Below are 14,945 nucleotides of genomic sequence, written 5' to 3'. Positions count from 1 at the left end.
ATATACGAAGAACCAATTGAAGCGTAACTCAAATTACAAAGCTGGTAGGATAAGTTTCCTCACTAAACTAAAGATATTAGAAGAGTAATGCATTCATTTTACATTACATCTTACCGCATGAGTTGTACATTTACACATTGGAGACTACTGGGCTAAGTTATGTCCTGTACCAAGAAAATCTGTAATACAGTACCACAAATGAAAGTCACAACATTGGTACAAAAAACCAAGAACCTTAAGCTGCAACTAGTGCTAAGACTCCTAGCCCCAGTCGATTTTCTTTCCCTTTCAATTGCAAAGAACACAAGCATTGGGCGATACATTACAGTTTGTGTTTTAACTTGGAGGACTCTGGTTAGTCTACTAAAACGAACATTTACCCGTTAGTCTGAACTGAAATTTGGGAAATATCCAGCAAAACAACACACAAGACCTTGTACTCAGTGGCCTCTTTGTTATCTTGGTGCTTGTTCGGAGCCTGAAGCTCCGACAGATGGAGCGGTTGGCATACCATTTGCTGATCCATTTTCAAGTGGCGGAGGGACCCCCCATTTGCCTTCAGATTCAAGTGGTTCGAAAACATGAACACTACCATCTGACAAGCCTAATGCGAACTGGTTTGGATCTTGTGGATGCGCTGCAACTACAACTGGGTGGACATTCGAATTGCTGCACAAAATATACAAGGTTTTTGAAAAATTACTTCAAATATCAGAGACGAAATTTGTTCGGCCAATTGACCATGTATCCTCACATTACTTCCCGAGGATATCAGACAGAGAAAATTACTTATTGTGAGGACTCGGGATGCAAAGAAGTAACAAAAATTAAACACCTGAAACATAGTATTTGGAGGGATATTCCTGTGATGCTATAAATGATAAATTGATAATAAATGATATTACAAATACATAATTGCAAAATGAATTCTTTTGGGATATCTATTGCACGTGGTCAATATTTTGAAGAAAGAATATGGTCTAGAATGGTGAACTTTGTAATCCTCTTGAATGCATTAAATTTACGTTTCAACATAGCCTATGCATTGGTTAATATCTTTGTACCAATGGCCAAACCAGTGGTTTTTTTTGGGTGACAAGTTGAAGTTCAGACTTCAAGCCTGGATATTGCTTTGATACTGAGTTCACTATTCTATCTCATGAAGGTCTAACTTTTAAAAGAAAAGATGTTTATTTTGTCTTCAATAGTGGAGGCAGAATATCTTAGAATTAGAGCAGTAAATAAGTTAGCAGCGCAGGAAAAAATACCTAATACTTGGTGATAGATAAGCTGAAGGAATAATACGGCATCGCATATGGAGGGGCGTAAAAGTGAATACGCAAACAGTTGCATCCAAGAAACTGGCATATATCAGCTGGCTATCACACGAGAATGTCGCATGAGAAATAGGGGCAGCACTTTCACGTGGAACCCACTGTAGAAGAAGATATTATGTATTAATGTTGAGATCAAGCGGCGTTTGAATAACCAACTGCAGTCACAAAGAGGACTTACCTGCTTTACACATTCCAATTTTGTTGTTTCATATATAGCAATCTGCGCCTCATGCACAACCAGGAAATGAGTTTGGTCCTGATGAAACTGCACTCTGGTATCTGACTGAGATGTTGATCTCCCCAGCAGCTGCAAGGATCTAGCTCTCTGCTTTTCCCACCCATCGGTGCTCCATACACACAGCTGTACAGAAGCAGATGAAGTTGATGAATACAAATGGATAAGAGTACAGAGAAACATATAAAATGTTCCTTTAAAGAGTGCCAGAAATGCAGAATGATAACTTTGATAGACTAAACGAATGATATTTGAAAAGGATATTGCCTTGGCATTTGTCATCAACGGAAGACGTTAAAAATGTCAGATAACTAAACATGACTGCAGAGGGGAGCTTACGCAAAAGGAGATAACCTGCAATATACTCCTCAGCTCATCTTAGGCTATATATTATAGATTTTGGTGTCTCCCAAAATGCTTGAAGCACTTCTAAAACAATAATTTCATGTATGATTTTGAGGATCTTCAAAAAATCAGAACTCACTCAGCTCTTATAAAGAGCATGAAATGATCTTATTCTCCATCAAGCTTCTAAATACAACTAAAATATTTATCATCTTCTAATATGAAATGCAGTGAGATTACTTCTAATTCCCATGCCTAGTTGATTTGCTTAGTATTGAATCGGATGGTGTTATGCATTTTATGCAACACTGTTAGTAGAGAAAATGCAATCTATCATATACATGTATTCTCCACATTAATCTTGAGAATAGTCTAACAAATCACTGAGAAGTAAGTCAAATAGTACATGATAGCCAAGAGTATCAAGCCATTAACCTGAGAATCAGCTCCTGAAGAAACCAGCACATTAAGCGAATGAGAGAAGGCGAGGCCAGTTATCCTTTTAGAGTGGCCTTTAAGCTTGCTTTTAACCTTCATCAAGATATTGACATCTAGTGAATAACGATATATGGTAACTGGCCCAAAAACATGAAATTCTGATGACTGCCAATAACAGCAAAACCTTCTTATTTATCTCTATCATACCTCATCCACTCGAACATTATATATCTGGATGGTAGAATCATCCATGCCAATAGCGATAATGTTATTATCTTGAGGATGGAATGCTAGAAAAGTTGCTGCTGGAGGTGGGGGCATGAAAGTCGTCATTGTCTGCATCCAGAAGAAAATTCAAAATTCAGCACCTGATCTCTGGGTAAATGTAGAAATAAAACAAGACAATCTTCCTATACCTTGAATGTCATCATATTGAACAAGGAGATCTTTCCTCCAGATGCTGACATCACATAAGAGTCATTCTTGGACAAAGCAAAGCAGGAAACAGCTTCCTCATGGTTTAGTTCGGTCACATCATTTGTCATTAGGATGCCACTTGAAGGTTGCCACAATTGAGGTGATACACTGGCTGTTGCCTAAACAAGATTACCTCACTCCTCAGAATCACTTCTTTACCAAATGGAGGAAAGCAATAATTTTGGTGTGCATTTACCTTTCCACTGGAATTGCGTTCATTTCTTTGCCACTTCCAAAGCAGGTGAATAGCATTTGATGCTAATGCTAAGATAGCATTACCAGAGTTTGTATATATTAACCTTGATATCTGTAGTAATCAGCATTAAATCAGATCAGGAAACTCTGAAATCAAAACTAATACAGTTGAAACAAACCAGGCAAGAAATATTGATAACTCTCCAGGTCAGTATTGTTTCCAGTGAGTTCTATGCGAAATTTTCTGTTAACTGATACAATGTCTTACATCCAGGTTGCATAATCATGGAGACACAATGGCATGCTACCGGATTGAGTGGGTGGGTGGGGTGGGGGTGGGGGTGGGGGGTGCACAATTCAGTAGAACAATAGAGGTAAACATGAAATACTAAGCAGAAGTTTAGTTATTGTTGCTAGTCCTAAGTTGGACAGTAGTACAGTTGCCAAATCATTGCAGGCATAAACTTTAGAGGCCTTTTTATCTACTTGAAAAGATAAAGATTTTTCTCTACTCTGGACAATCTGAAGGAATGAAGATGAAGGCCGTATGGAGGTGCAGAAAATGATACTTGAATATCTGGAGATATGAACTTGAACAATCTATTAGGAAAAGAAAAGAGACTAAAACACAGAATGTCTAGGTGCTAGATTTTGTTCAGAAGGCTTTAGACCTCCATGACATTGTGATTGATGACCTTGATGGACTTCCATTGCACTTGAATAGAATCACATTCAGTGACCAAGAAAGGGAAAAGAGAGGGCACAAAATCAATATATTCCCCTGGCATGTTGTCCTATGGTTCATTTCCTCATTAACCTAATAATTTCATTTGCTGATGGCATGTTGTTCTATCACACCTTGATAATGTCAATTGATGCACAAAGGCAACTTTTATACTTGAAGGGACAAGCCCTTACTGAATGTGCATCAAATTTTATACATGAATTATCTGTTATCTGTATGTTCAATGGAAAAAAATTTCCTCAAGAAATAAAAAAATGGATAAGTTTCCAGAGTCCAAAAAATAAGATAAGAAAAACAATCCAATTAGATATCTCATGAATCAAGAGATATGGAGTTTATACCTTAGTCACTCTGAGGTTCTCAGGAAGCTTCAAGGACCGGCACTGTGATGGTTCAGTAATTTCAGTGAGCTTCCATATCTTAGATTTATCATTAGGCTCTTCAACAATCCGGGGTTTTACATCCACTGTATTTCTTGCATCTCCATTCTTAAAAGTCAATACGATGTAAAGAAGTATATATTAGCAGATGATATTGACATGAAAACCAGGTAAGACTTCTGGTGTGTCCTCCACCTTTGAACAACAGAACGAGTAACTAGGGGAAAAGTGAGTGTGGACTGTGGATATGCATATATATAGTTTTTCCATGGGCCTACGAACTATGTCAATAAACAAAAACTTCTTTGCATATTTTACATTTGAGAGTAATATTTACAAACCATTCCAGAGATGCCAACACCAGAGGCCACCCTGTCTGCAAATCCAGAACTGCTTGCTGATATTTGATTTACTGTGGGCTGCATGACATTAAAGCAAAGCATATCCTGGTCATCTTTGTGTTAAAATAAAAAGGAGGGAACCTGAATATTTATATAAATGGGGTTAGAAGTACCTTTGCACTTTCAGATGCCCTGGAAGCATCATAAGCTAGGTTCTCAAAAGCACGAACTAAACGAATACCATCACTATTTGCCAAAATCTTTATACCATTTTCATTAGCAGAAACAGCCAATAGAGAACCGTCCTTGTTAAATCGAATTCGAGGGCTTGCCTTTAATTAATATAAAAGAAAAAGCAGTTAGACCATAGTAGAATACAACAATTTTCTCAGACAATCTCAAATTTAACTTACTGGAAGACCTCCATCAGCATCAATACTGGTCAGGAGTTGAACATGGTCCATATCCCAGAATTTGATCGAGAAATCATCACCAGCTGCCAAAAATCTATTTTTAGTGGTATCAAATTGTACAACACCCAACGATCTTTTCCGAAAACCTAGATATGTTCTCTTAACAGCCCCTTCACTTTCGTTCCACTCAACAATGTGTGACTCCCCATCTTTGCTGGTTCCACATGAAAATAGTCTGCAATTTTTCCACCCACCCACCCCCATCCAAAAGGGAAAAGAGAAAAAGAAGAGGCAGACAAGAAGAGAGAAAATGTGAGATCGGAGAAAAAGCTATTGTCCCCAAGTGACTTCAGTAAACTATGTAAAGTAGCAATAATGCAATGCATCAACAAAATCAACCTAGTTCCGTCGGCACTGTATGCCATTGTTGTGCACCAACGACCAGGAGCATCATAATCTACTCGAGATCCCAAATTATCATATAGCCATGCTTTTATCTTTCCATCTAATGCTGTTGAGAAAATAAACTGAAGAAGAACAGAGGTCATCAACACAAGTACAAATGTGCAGACAGCTAAACCTTTTGTAGTGTTTAAGAGACATCATGACGTCCTGATCAACAAAAAAAAAAAGACATCAAGATGGTATCCATACCTGAATGTTCTCTTTATGGTGAGGGCACACAGAGTACACAGGAGCCTCATGACCCTCAAATGTGTATTGTTTTGCACCAGATGTGGCATCCCAAACCTAGAAATTAGGAAGTGTTGGAAAGAACTAGCTATTATTCAACTACCAAAAAATGTTGTTCAGAGGCAACAAATACATATATTTATGCCTAGCCAACCTTTATAGTTTTGTCGTCTCCACATGTTATAACACAAAGCTGCTTATTAGGGTGAGAGAATGCAAGATCATTTACGCCTCCAACATGAGCATCAATCTGCAAAAGCATTATCAGTCTAACCTGCAAACTTATTCAACATTTATCACCAGGGCAAGAGTCATGGAATGCCACCACAGTTTACCTCCAAATGCTGACGAATATCATCATTCCCATGATAAGAATATATTTGAACAATGTGCCTAGAGTATGCAACCCCTGCTCAATAGAAGGATGGTCATTCTAAAAGATCATTCAACTTCTTTTGACAGCGAAATACAGTAAGATTGGAAATGTGCATTTCATGAAAGCTTACCAAATAATGAACCATCGGGGCTCCATATAACACGGTTAACTGAGACACCAGGATCTTTTACCAAAGCAGTCTGAGTTCAGTTGGTAAATTATTTTGATCAGATTAGATGAATCTCACTTAACTTAGGATGATCAGTTCTATTTATGGAAAAAAGATCAAACCTGTAACGGCATTGAACATGCACCCAAGTCCCAGACTTTGAAGTTTCTCAACACCAGTCTCTCCCTAGAACCAACTTCCCACAATGCAATATCTCCAACATTCGTGCCGACTAGTTTGTCACACGGATAGATATGATTAATGCAAACAGCCAAAAAGAGCCAAAAAGTAGGTAGACACCAGTATGTTAATAAAGAAGAGCATTCAGATGATGCAGACCTAGAAGCAACGTCTGCTGAGAAGGATGAAAATCCATGCTCATGGGAGATGATCCCTGGTTTAAAGTTCGTGCAACAGTCTTGGGCAGGTCATCAGGTACACTAAGCGCTTGATTATGACCTTGCCCTGGAAATGATATAGGCAGCACATTGACAGGAAGATTAACCTGTATTATGAACAATTAAAAAAAAAGTAAAACAACAGTAGAAAATCTGAATATTGCTGACTGAATGATTGAAAAATCTGGAGAGTCTACTACCTCATCAGATATTCCAAGTGACCTAGTTCTTTTGGCAACATGATCAGATTCCCCAGATGGATAATCAATGGAAGGATTTGTTGGTGGAGTCCTGGGATGTTTAAGGGAAGCTACAACAGGTAATAAAAAAACTCACAAGTTAAAAGAACAAGAATAACCTATAGAAAATCTAATGGAGCAGTTTCATGTGAAGACCAAACTCTTTGTTTTTTTTTTTTTGGGATGGGGGTGGGGGTCAAACAAATTTGTTAATCCAATTAGACCAATTTCATTCACTTTGATTTTCTGATTCCTAGATCTCAATACGAGTTCATATGATTTATTCAAGAAAAATGCTCAGAAACAATTTTTCAAAATTGACCAGAACTGGAAAAAAAAAATCACAACTATGTCTGTATGCAGCAAAAAGAGGTCAATCAATTCCTCATGCCAACTTGCGACCAGACTGTACTAATGTAAAAGCACTATCATCATGATCTATGTTACTCGGACTCTTCAATAATGTTGTTGGGTGCGTGTCGGATCCTCCAAATTTAGTGCATTTTTAAAGGATCCGACACGGGTACGGTAACTTAGGTGATAACTGATGGCTGAGCATTTTAAGCCTTTCTTTATTCCCAATTGCATATCTGAACATACTTGTGAATGCCATCAACCAAGTGAAGAATGATTTGTAACAATCAAAATGCTCAATAAAAAAGATAGCACCAAGTACCGGCATATCTCCATATTCAGTTGCTTATTAAGGGAAAACAAAAGAGTCATTCACCCCATCTAAGTAACCATTAAGTGATACCTGGAATAGATGAAGAACCAAGACCCATAGGTCCACCAGAAACTGCTGGATGAGCTACAGTCGGTGTGTTGGACATCCAACCAGCAAGTGGAGCTGCCACAGGTGGTGGCCCAGGTTGGAAAGGCTGAATAAAGTTTGTAATAGATAAGCAAAAATCTTATAGGTTCAACATAATTAGCAAGTAAGCTCTAGAAAACACCAACCCCATGTGCACCAAGAGGAGGAAAGCTGCCAGGTTTTGGCACTGATCCAAGCAACGGATTGTTTGCAGGTGACGGAGCACGAGCACCATTTGGTTGTCCACAAGAATGATCCACAAAAAGAGTTTTAATATCTGGATTTGGTCTAGGATTTTTACAAAGTTGGTGCTGCCAATTTAGGCTGCAGCATGCATTCGTCGTCAGTTCCCAATTTATAAAAACCTAGTATTGCTAGTTTACTTGAATAATCACAGGGCAGGTTACATTGATGGTGACTAATACTTTCATAATTTTAAGCTAATTATTTGGACCAATATCATGAGTTGCTTACATTGCATAGCACTTCTTAGGTCCAAAAGGACCTTTAGCTCAAGTTGTGATGTGCACAAGTAAATACAAGATAGCTAAGTTAGGCTTGGAAGAGTATGCTCTGGTAGTGCATTTAGGCCACTATATCTTTCAAAACAAATGCTGAAGTTTCACATGGACGTCACCTTTGGTTAATCAAAGTTCGTAATCTTGAATTTTTGAGGTTTGGAAACTGCAATTTGTCACGAAACAATGGATTTGCTTCAATAAGCTTCTTGAGCTCAACCAACATGATAGCTCGTGCAGATTTAGTATCTCCATACTTGGACAGCTGTTCATTCTCCCTACAAATTGATCAAGCCACTTAATTACACGTCTAAAAGGGTCATATCTTCATACCTATCCAAAGAAAAGGGTTTTATATTCATTGACAAATTATATGAAGGCAATACCTGAAATTCTCTAGTGTTAACAGCTGAGTGATCTCCTTAAAAAGCTCCTCATTGAACGATGCAAAAACTTTAAGATCTTTTACAAGAATTTCAACACCCTTGGACCGGTCACGCCTATTACAAACTCAAATTACCCAATTTCATCAATAAGTAAAATCTGGGGAAAGCAAAATTATTCCTCAAAAAAGATAAAATCTTACTTGTCCAATGCCTCAAGATACTTTTGCTTCCTTATTTCAAAGAAAATTTTCATGGAATAACGGTTATCGTCCACTTTGGTAAAACCAGAGAGATACTTTTCAACTTCATCCCAGTTACCATTATGCACTTCATCTTCAAAGTACTTCATGTTAAAGAAAAAGCCAGATTCTTGTTCAAGTCTATAGCAACAAAAAAAAGGGCCTTTTAGCAATGCGAATGTGGAAAATTAACTGCTCATCAGTGGGTAAATCGTTAAAATGGAAGCATTAGAAATTGAAAAAAGGTACATACTTGTGGACAGATTCTTTGAACTTTTCCTCATCTAGAAACTGTAAAATCAAGAACACAAGTTCTCTGCTGAGAGATGACATTGCAACTACTTTGTCTTCAAGCCCAGAGGAAAGTATGAAAATCCTTATGTTTGCAGATCTGCAAAATTCCATAAAATGAATTTCTTAACTAAAAACTCCAGAGATATTAATAATAAGAATAAACAAATAACTAACCCATATGATTAAAAATGTTGTCCAGCTCATACTAACTTTATATTAAATCATTAAAATATCTAAGCATTTAATAATTGCCGGACACAAGCCCCGAAACTCAATAAAATAAAGTAACTGTTCAAAAATTAAACTAATCCCCAAAATATTAAAAGTAAAAAAGGAAAAAATGAAAAGAGATCCAACGAATTTAAACCTAAAAAAACTCAAACCAGAATCCGATCATTGAACTGATCTTCTTCAATCTAACGAGAACACAACTCCATTTAGCATTCACCGACGCAGCTGATGTAGAAAGTAGAATAACCCCAAAAAAAGAAGATTTTTTTTTCACACACACAAAAAGCAGCTTTAAATCGAGTGAAATCGAAGATGCAAAGTTTGGGGGGGGGGGGGGGGGGACGCAAATGAAAACCAAAAGCAAGTCAATATACAGAGAGAGAAAGTGGAGAAATTAAACGAAAAGCAAAGACTGGGAAAAAGTAAATATTCCATAAAAATCTAGAGACATATATTTAAAATAAAATAAAAAAGGATGTACAGTGGGTTACAGAGAAGAAGAGTAAAGGGGGTTTACCTTAAAGAACAAATAGATCCATGGAAGAGAAAAGGAAGAAGAAAACCCAACAAACGACGAGCTCGAGGAGAGGCTGAAATGGTATATATCCTTCTCTCTCTCTCTCTCTCTAAATATAGAACTCTATTAATGTGTGTGTGTGTGTTTCCTACTACCCCTTTTAATCTCTACTCTATATTTCGCGAGAAAATGAAAATATATCCTTTGGCCACATTACTTGCAGGAAATTGTGGTTTCTATAGGAACACATAGTTGACGATAAGTAATATAAGTTATCGGATAAGTAAAACTGCTTATCATAGAGATAGCAGGAGTACGATTCAATAAGTACAGTGTCAGTGGGACCGACAAAGCCGGCTACATTTTGTTCGAGTTAATCGGCTTGGATAAACCGCTGCCAGCTGTCTCCACTTCAGCTCGAATACCATTTTTTCATTTTAACTAATTCCCCCGTCTCATATTATCAGTAATGGTTACTAAAAATAATTATCTCAAATTATTTGTCACTTTAAAATTTTAAGATAAAATTGATTATCTTTTTTCCTTTTTAACCCTTAATAATAATAATTATCTTTGAATACTATAAACACCTCAATTATGGATAACTTTGTTCAAATATCAATAAAAAAAGATTAAATATTAAGATATGAATAAGGGTAAAGTAATCAAAATTATATTATAATTAATTTTTCTTAAAAAACGTGTCAAGAGAATTAATTAAGAAATTATATTTCAGCATTAATTAATAATATAATTAGTCAGATTAATTTTAATTTGTTCATTGAAAATATAACAAATACTCGTAGGCTCTTTACTTCAATGGTAACTTTGGAAGAAAAAAAAAGTTAACTCTTTTTTGATATTCGAAAAAATCAAATATTATGAATCACAAAAAAAATGTTAAAAAATTAATTAAAGCGGATCGGAGAAAATACCGCTTAAATAAAGGAAAAGTTGTCCTAGACCTATAATTATGAAATTTTATTTATCCCACAGCGACACTTGATTGATTAATTGGCACGAATATTAATTGTTTTTGGGTCCTCGAATATTGACTTGGTATAATGATGCTCTAGTTTAAAATATGGTTGCCACGTCGCACTTGTTTGAACACCTTGATTTTACCCAGTTAATTTCCCTAATTAGTTTTAGGAAATCAAACGGCCAGAAATGAAGGAAAGCATACAGCAAAGGTAGGTGGTTGTGAGAACTGTTGAATTGGCGAAACTTTACACAGTTTCAGATCCTCTTCTAGGAAACGACGAAATTTCTCGGATGTGGCTCTTAATTTTTGAGGTCCAAGTTGAGCCAAGATTTACAGAATTGCCATCCTACTCATTTTAGTATCTCGAGAAGGGTTCAAAATGAGTGAAAAGGACAGCCAATTTATTCGCGATAAATTAGTGATATTTTGGAAGAATTAATGGCTTGAAAATCTCAAACCTAAAGGGTTTTTTATTGGGTGGGTCAGAGAAAAAGACTAAAGAAGAGTGTGTACGGTTTTCTAATTTATTCGCGCGAGTAGGAATCTAATGGGTTGATGAGTTCCATAAACGGTAAAATCAACTAGATGCCGATAAATAAATGCATATTATCCAACAGCATTAAAGAATCATTGAATGGCCGTTCGCCCACGCGCCTCACAGTGCATCTGCATGTCAACTACCACAATAACATTTCTCCTATCAGCTTATTTATATGACAATATAGAAAGGTTGAGTTTTTTTAAATTATGTGGTTTCTTTATTCGGATAACAATAGTAGTATTGCTCAGCTTAATCGATTCAATAATGAGTAGTACTATGTAATATAATATAGGAAATACATCTGCCTACATACTTTTTGTTTTATAAAATATATTTATACAATAAAAGGTAAGTCTCATGTAACTCTTATAGAGTATAATATATTTATAATAGTTTGTGGGGTCAACATTTGACATGACATTTATTTACTTTATAACACATTACCTACTACGTTCACTATATTTGGTCTTTAACTGTCCAAATACTGAGCTTATCAATCATGTTATATGCTTGTTTCATTTTAATTTATGTGTCTTATTTTTTAAATTTGAGCTATTCAGTATTCTTGTTAATATTCAAAATCCTGTAAAAGGTAAAATAAAACTAACATACTTCCCTTGTCACCATTTTAGTTTGTTTCAAAATGAATATCATATTTTCTTATTTAAAAATAATTTAATTTTAAATTTCTTATTTTATATTTAATAAGAAAACACACACTCACACAAATATATATATATATATATATATATATATATATATATATATATATTAATTTTAAAAATATTATTTTTTAAAAAATTTCGTGTTGAGTCAAACAAATTGGGATAAAGGGAGTAATAAAATTAGAGAGTAAGTCAGCCGTAACACCAAGGATTGACTAAGATTACACTACCTTAACTTGAAATGACAGCATTACGAATAAATTCACTGGCATCGACACTTAGGTGGCATTTGAATTGAAATGCCAATTTGTTTTCAATTCTTCCAAACAAATGCATAAAAGTTATATTTTATTTTCAAACCAAAAAACTAATATTGTTTCAATTTTTAAGAAATTAGTGAACCGGTTCGTGCACGTTCATAGGAGGAGCCAGATGCATCGGTGAGAAGGTATGAGCGGCTGGCTTTGGTGGGTACGAGGAGAGGTAGAGGGCGACCTAAGAAGTATTGGGGAGAGGCGATCAGGCAGGACATGTCGTGACTTCAAATTACCGAGGACATGACCCTAGACAGGAAATTGTGAAGGTCGAGCATTATGATTCTAGGTTAGGAGGTAGTTGTGCATATTTCTGCGGCGCACCAGAGCGAGGCTTGTCTGTTAGGACTTAGTCTTAGACTGTTAGTGGTTTATGTTGAGTTCATACTACTCTTTCGTTCCTCTTAGTGTCGGGCTTTATTTACTGGTTATTGTTTTGATTTTCATCTATTTTTTGGTTCTGGTGATGCTGTTATTTTTTTCTATGGTTTCTATTAATGATACTGATATATTGTCTCTTTTCGTCTTGTTTTCGTCTTCCTGAGCCGAGGGTCTTACGGAAACAGCCTCTCCACCCCTCGCGGTAGGGGTAAGGTCTACGTACACACTACCCTCCCCAGACCCCACTCGTGAGATTTCACTGGGTCGTTGTTGTTGTTTTGGTGAATCAGTCCAAACATGATATTGACAATAACCGGATTCACTGAATCATCAGTTAATGAAGGAGTAAATTTCATGGGTGGTCATTCAACTTTGTGTTCATTAAACATAAGTCACTTTTCTTCTTTTTGTTACGTAAAAATCATTCAACTTTGCATTTATTACTCAAAAGTCATTTTTCTTTCTTTTGTTATACAAAAATTATTTTACTCTGCTCTATCTATCAAAAAAGTTAACTTGGCAAGATTTTATAATATTTTTACTTAAAAAGTCTATTATGTCCTTGACAATATAAATTCTCTCATTTATGTAATACCTTCTATATTATATACTATATAATATATTTTTACCTAGGTATTTTACTTATAATTAAAAATACTTTAAATTAATTTATTTATTATTTTTATAATATATCCATACATCTAATTTGTTATGGCACTTAATTTATTTAATCATATTCAAACATGAACATATTTTAAGTATAAAAATGATTAAAAAATATTTATTTTTAATATTTATTTAAAATAATAGAAACATATTTGTTTAACAAATCATAGTTCTTTTATAGTCAATAGAAATTTTAAAAGAAGTTTCAAAGATATTTGTCTTTAATATTGGGTATGGTTTGGCTAATAAATCATTGAACTTTGATTTTTTAATTTTTATTAAACATATTTTATTAAGCATGATTAAGATTGTGGAGTTGAGATTTGTTACTGACAAATTTAATAATGCTACTTATATATCTTGAAAATTAATATTAAAAAAATTAAATTTATGAATATATTATAAAATAATAAATAAAATTATATTAAGTTATTTTAATTATAAGAAAAATCAGTGGGTAAAAATTAACATATAATATAGAAGGTAATACATAAATGAGAGGATTTATAATGTCAAGGGCATAATAGACTTTTCATGTGAAAGATTTGTAAAATATGGTCAAAGTGATTATTGTGATAACTAGAGCATAGTAAAATGATTTTTGTATAACAAAAGAAAGAAAAATGACTTTTGGATAATAAATACAAAGTTGAATGACTTACGTAACAAAAGAAAGAAAAGTGATTTTTGGGTAACAAACACAAAGTTGAATGACCACGCATGAAATTTACTCGTTAATAAAACTTTTTTTCTTTTTACAATTTTTGTTTGCTAAACTATTCAAAAGAAAAGGTCAACATTTCATATAAAAGTCGTTTAACGTACGTTTGAACAGCTTTTAAGTTCAATTAATTTCCTCATTCAAATTGACATGGAGTAGTAACTTAGTGAAACTTTTTTTTTTCATTTAATAGATGTAGTACTAATACAGATGAATAAAATACATTAACTGTAATGACAAATTGATCTAACACCTCGTTAAAGCTACGGACTAACATAATTCAAACTCAGCTGGTATTTTCTTTATTTTTATTTTATAAAAACATCGCCGTGGAAAAAAAAGAAGAGCTTGCTCTCGTCATATTTCTTCGACTGTATATTGCCGACAAAGGAAATGGTGGGTCAGAATAATGTTGCGATTGACACATGCGGTTTTAACCTTTACACCCACTTTTTTCTTTTAATTTCTTAATATTACGAGATTAATAGAAAATAAGGAAAGAACCAACAGTATCAGTAGCAGTAAGTCACTGAAATGTGTAGCATAGTCCATACACATTATAATATCTAGGTGTGGTTACTTGACCTGATTAAGAATTCCCTTTGTCGTTTACCTTCTTTTTTTTTTTTCTTTTTTTTTTTGTAAACACTAAATGCCTTCCTCTTATAACGACCAAAACCATAAAACACATATTCTTATAGTCATATTCGACTTTGGATCAAATCAATAAATGATAAACATGTTGAATAATCTTTGTCGGCGGAACATATAAAAGATCTTCTTTTTAATTTGTAATTTGTAATTCTTACTGCGCAAACCTACAATTCTGAGGGCAGCAAATTCAGATTCGATACGTTATTATATTCATGCAAATATTTATCTTTCTAAGTAA

General features: G+C 34.7%; 1 protein-coding gene across 2 annotated transcripts; it reads right to left on the bottom strand.

The window, feature by feature from the left end:
- Positions 1-3: 3 nt before the first annotated feature.
- On the bottom strand, positions 4-9,933 carry LOC104104854 (protein TOPLESS-like). Of its 2 annotated transcripts, none has more exons than XM_009613041.4 (26): positions 9,781-9,933; positions 8,992-9,129; positions 8,700-8,879; positions 8,500-8,613; positions 8,233-8,391; positions 7,742-7,919; positions 7,539-7,662; positions 6,743-6,852; positions 6,484-6,649; positions 6,267-6,376; positions 6,106-6,175; positions 5,935-6,008; positions 5,754-5,849; positions 5,561-5,656; positions 5,306-5,433; positions 4,907-5,141; positions 4,667-4,825; positions 4,494-4,571; positions 4,114-4,260; positions 3,029-3,139; positions 2,772-2,951; positions 2,563-2,691; positions 2,353-2,448; positions 1,516-1,698; positions 1,269-1,435; positions 4-669 (listed from the first exon to the last, which is right to left on the bottom strand). In XM_009613041.4, the coding sequence occupies exons 2-26, from the start codon at positions 9,069-9,071 to the stop codon at positions 456-458; spliced, it is 3,384 nt and encodes a 1,127-aa protein (XP_009611336.1). In that variant the 5' UTR covers positions 9,072-9,129; positions 9,781-9,933; the 3' UTR covers positions 4-455. The 2 variants fall into 2 exon arrangements, with proteins under 2 accessions (XP_009611336.1, XP_009611337.1); XM_009613042.4 differs by lacking the exon at positions 9,781-9,933 and adding an exon at positions 9,400-9,542.
- Between the last annotated feature and the right edge of the window lie 5,012 nt (positions 9,934-14,945).

Source organism: Nicotiana tomentosiformis, chromosome 3 (assembly GCF_000390325.3).
Source record: "Nicotiana tomentosiformis chromosome 3, ASM39032v3, whole genome shotgun sequence".
Lineage (NCBI taxonomy): Eukaryota > Viridiplantae > Streptophyta > Magnoliopsida > Solanales > Solanaceae > Nicotiana > Nicotiana tomentosiformis.
This window is presented reverse-complemented; position numbering and strand designations above follow the sequence as displayed.

What these genes read in the sequence shown, in the direction of transcription:
- LOC104104854 (XM_009613041.4), bottom strand. Translation starts at nt 9,071, where the DNA reads ATGTCATCTCTCAGCAGAGAACTTGTGTTCTTGATTTTACAGTTTCTA. An exon ending in TGGTTCTTCATCTATTCCAG is followed by an intron (nt 6,853 to 7,538) that starts GTATCACTTAAT and finishes TACCTGTTGTAG; the next exon opens with CTTCCCTTAAACATCCCAGG. An exon ending in ACCATAAAGAGAACATTCAG is followed by an intron (nt 5,434 to 5,560) that starts GTATGGATACCA and finishes GTTCTTCTTCAG; the next exon opens with TTTATTTTCTCAACAGCATT.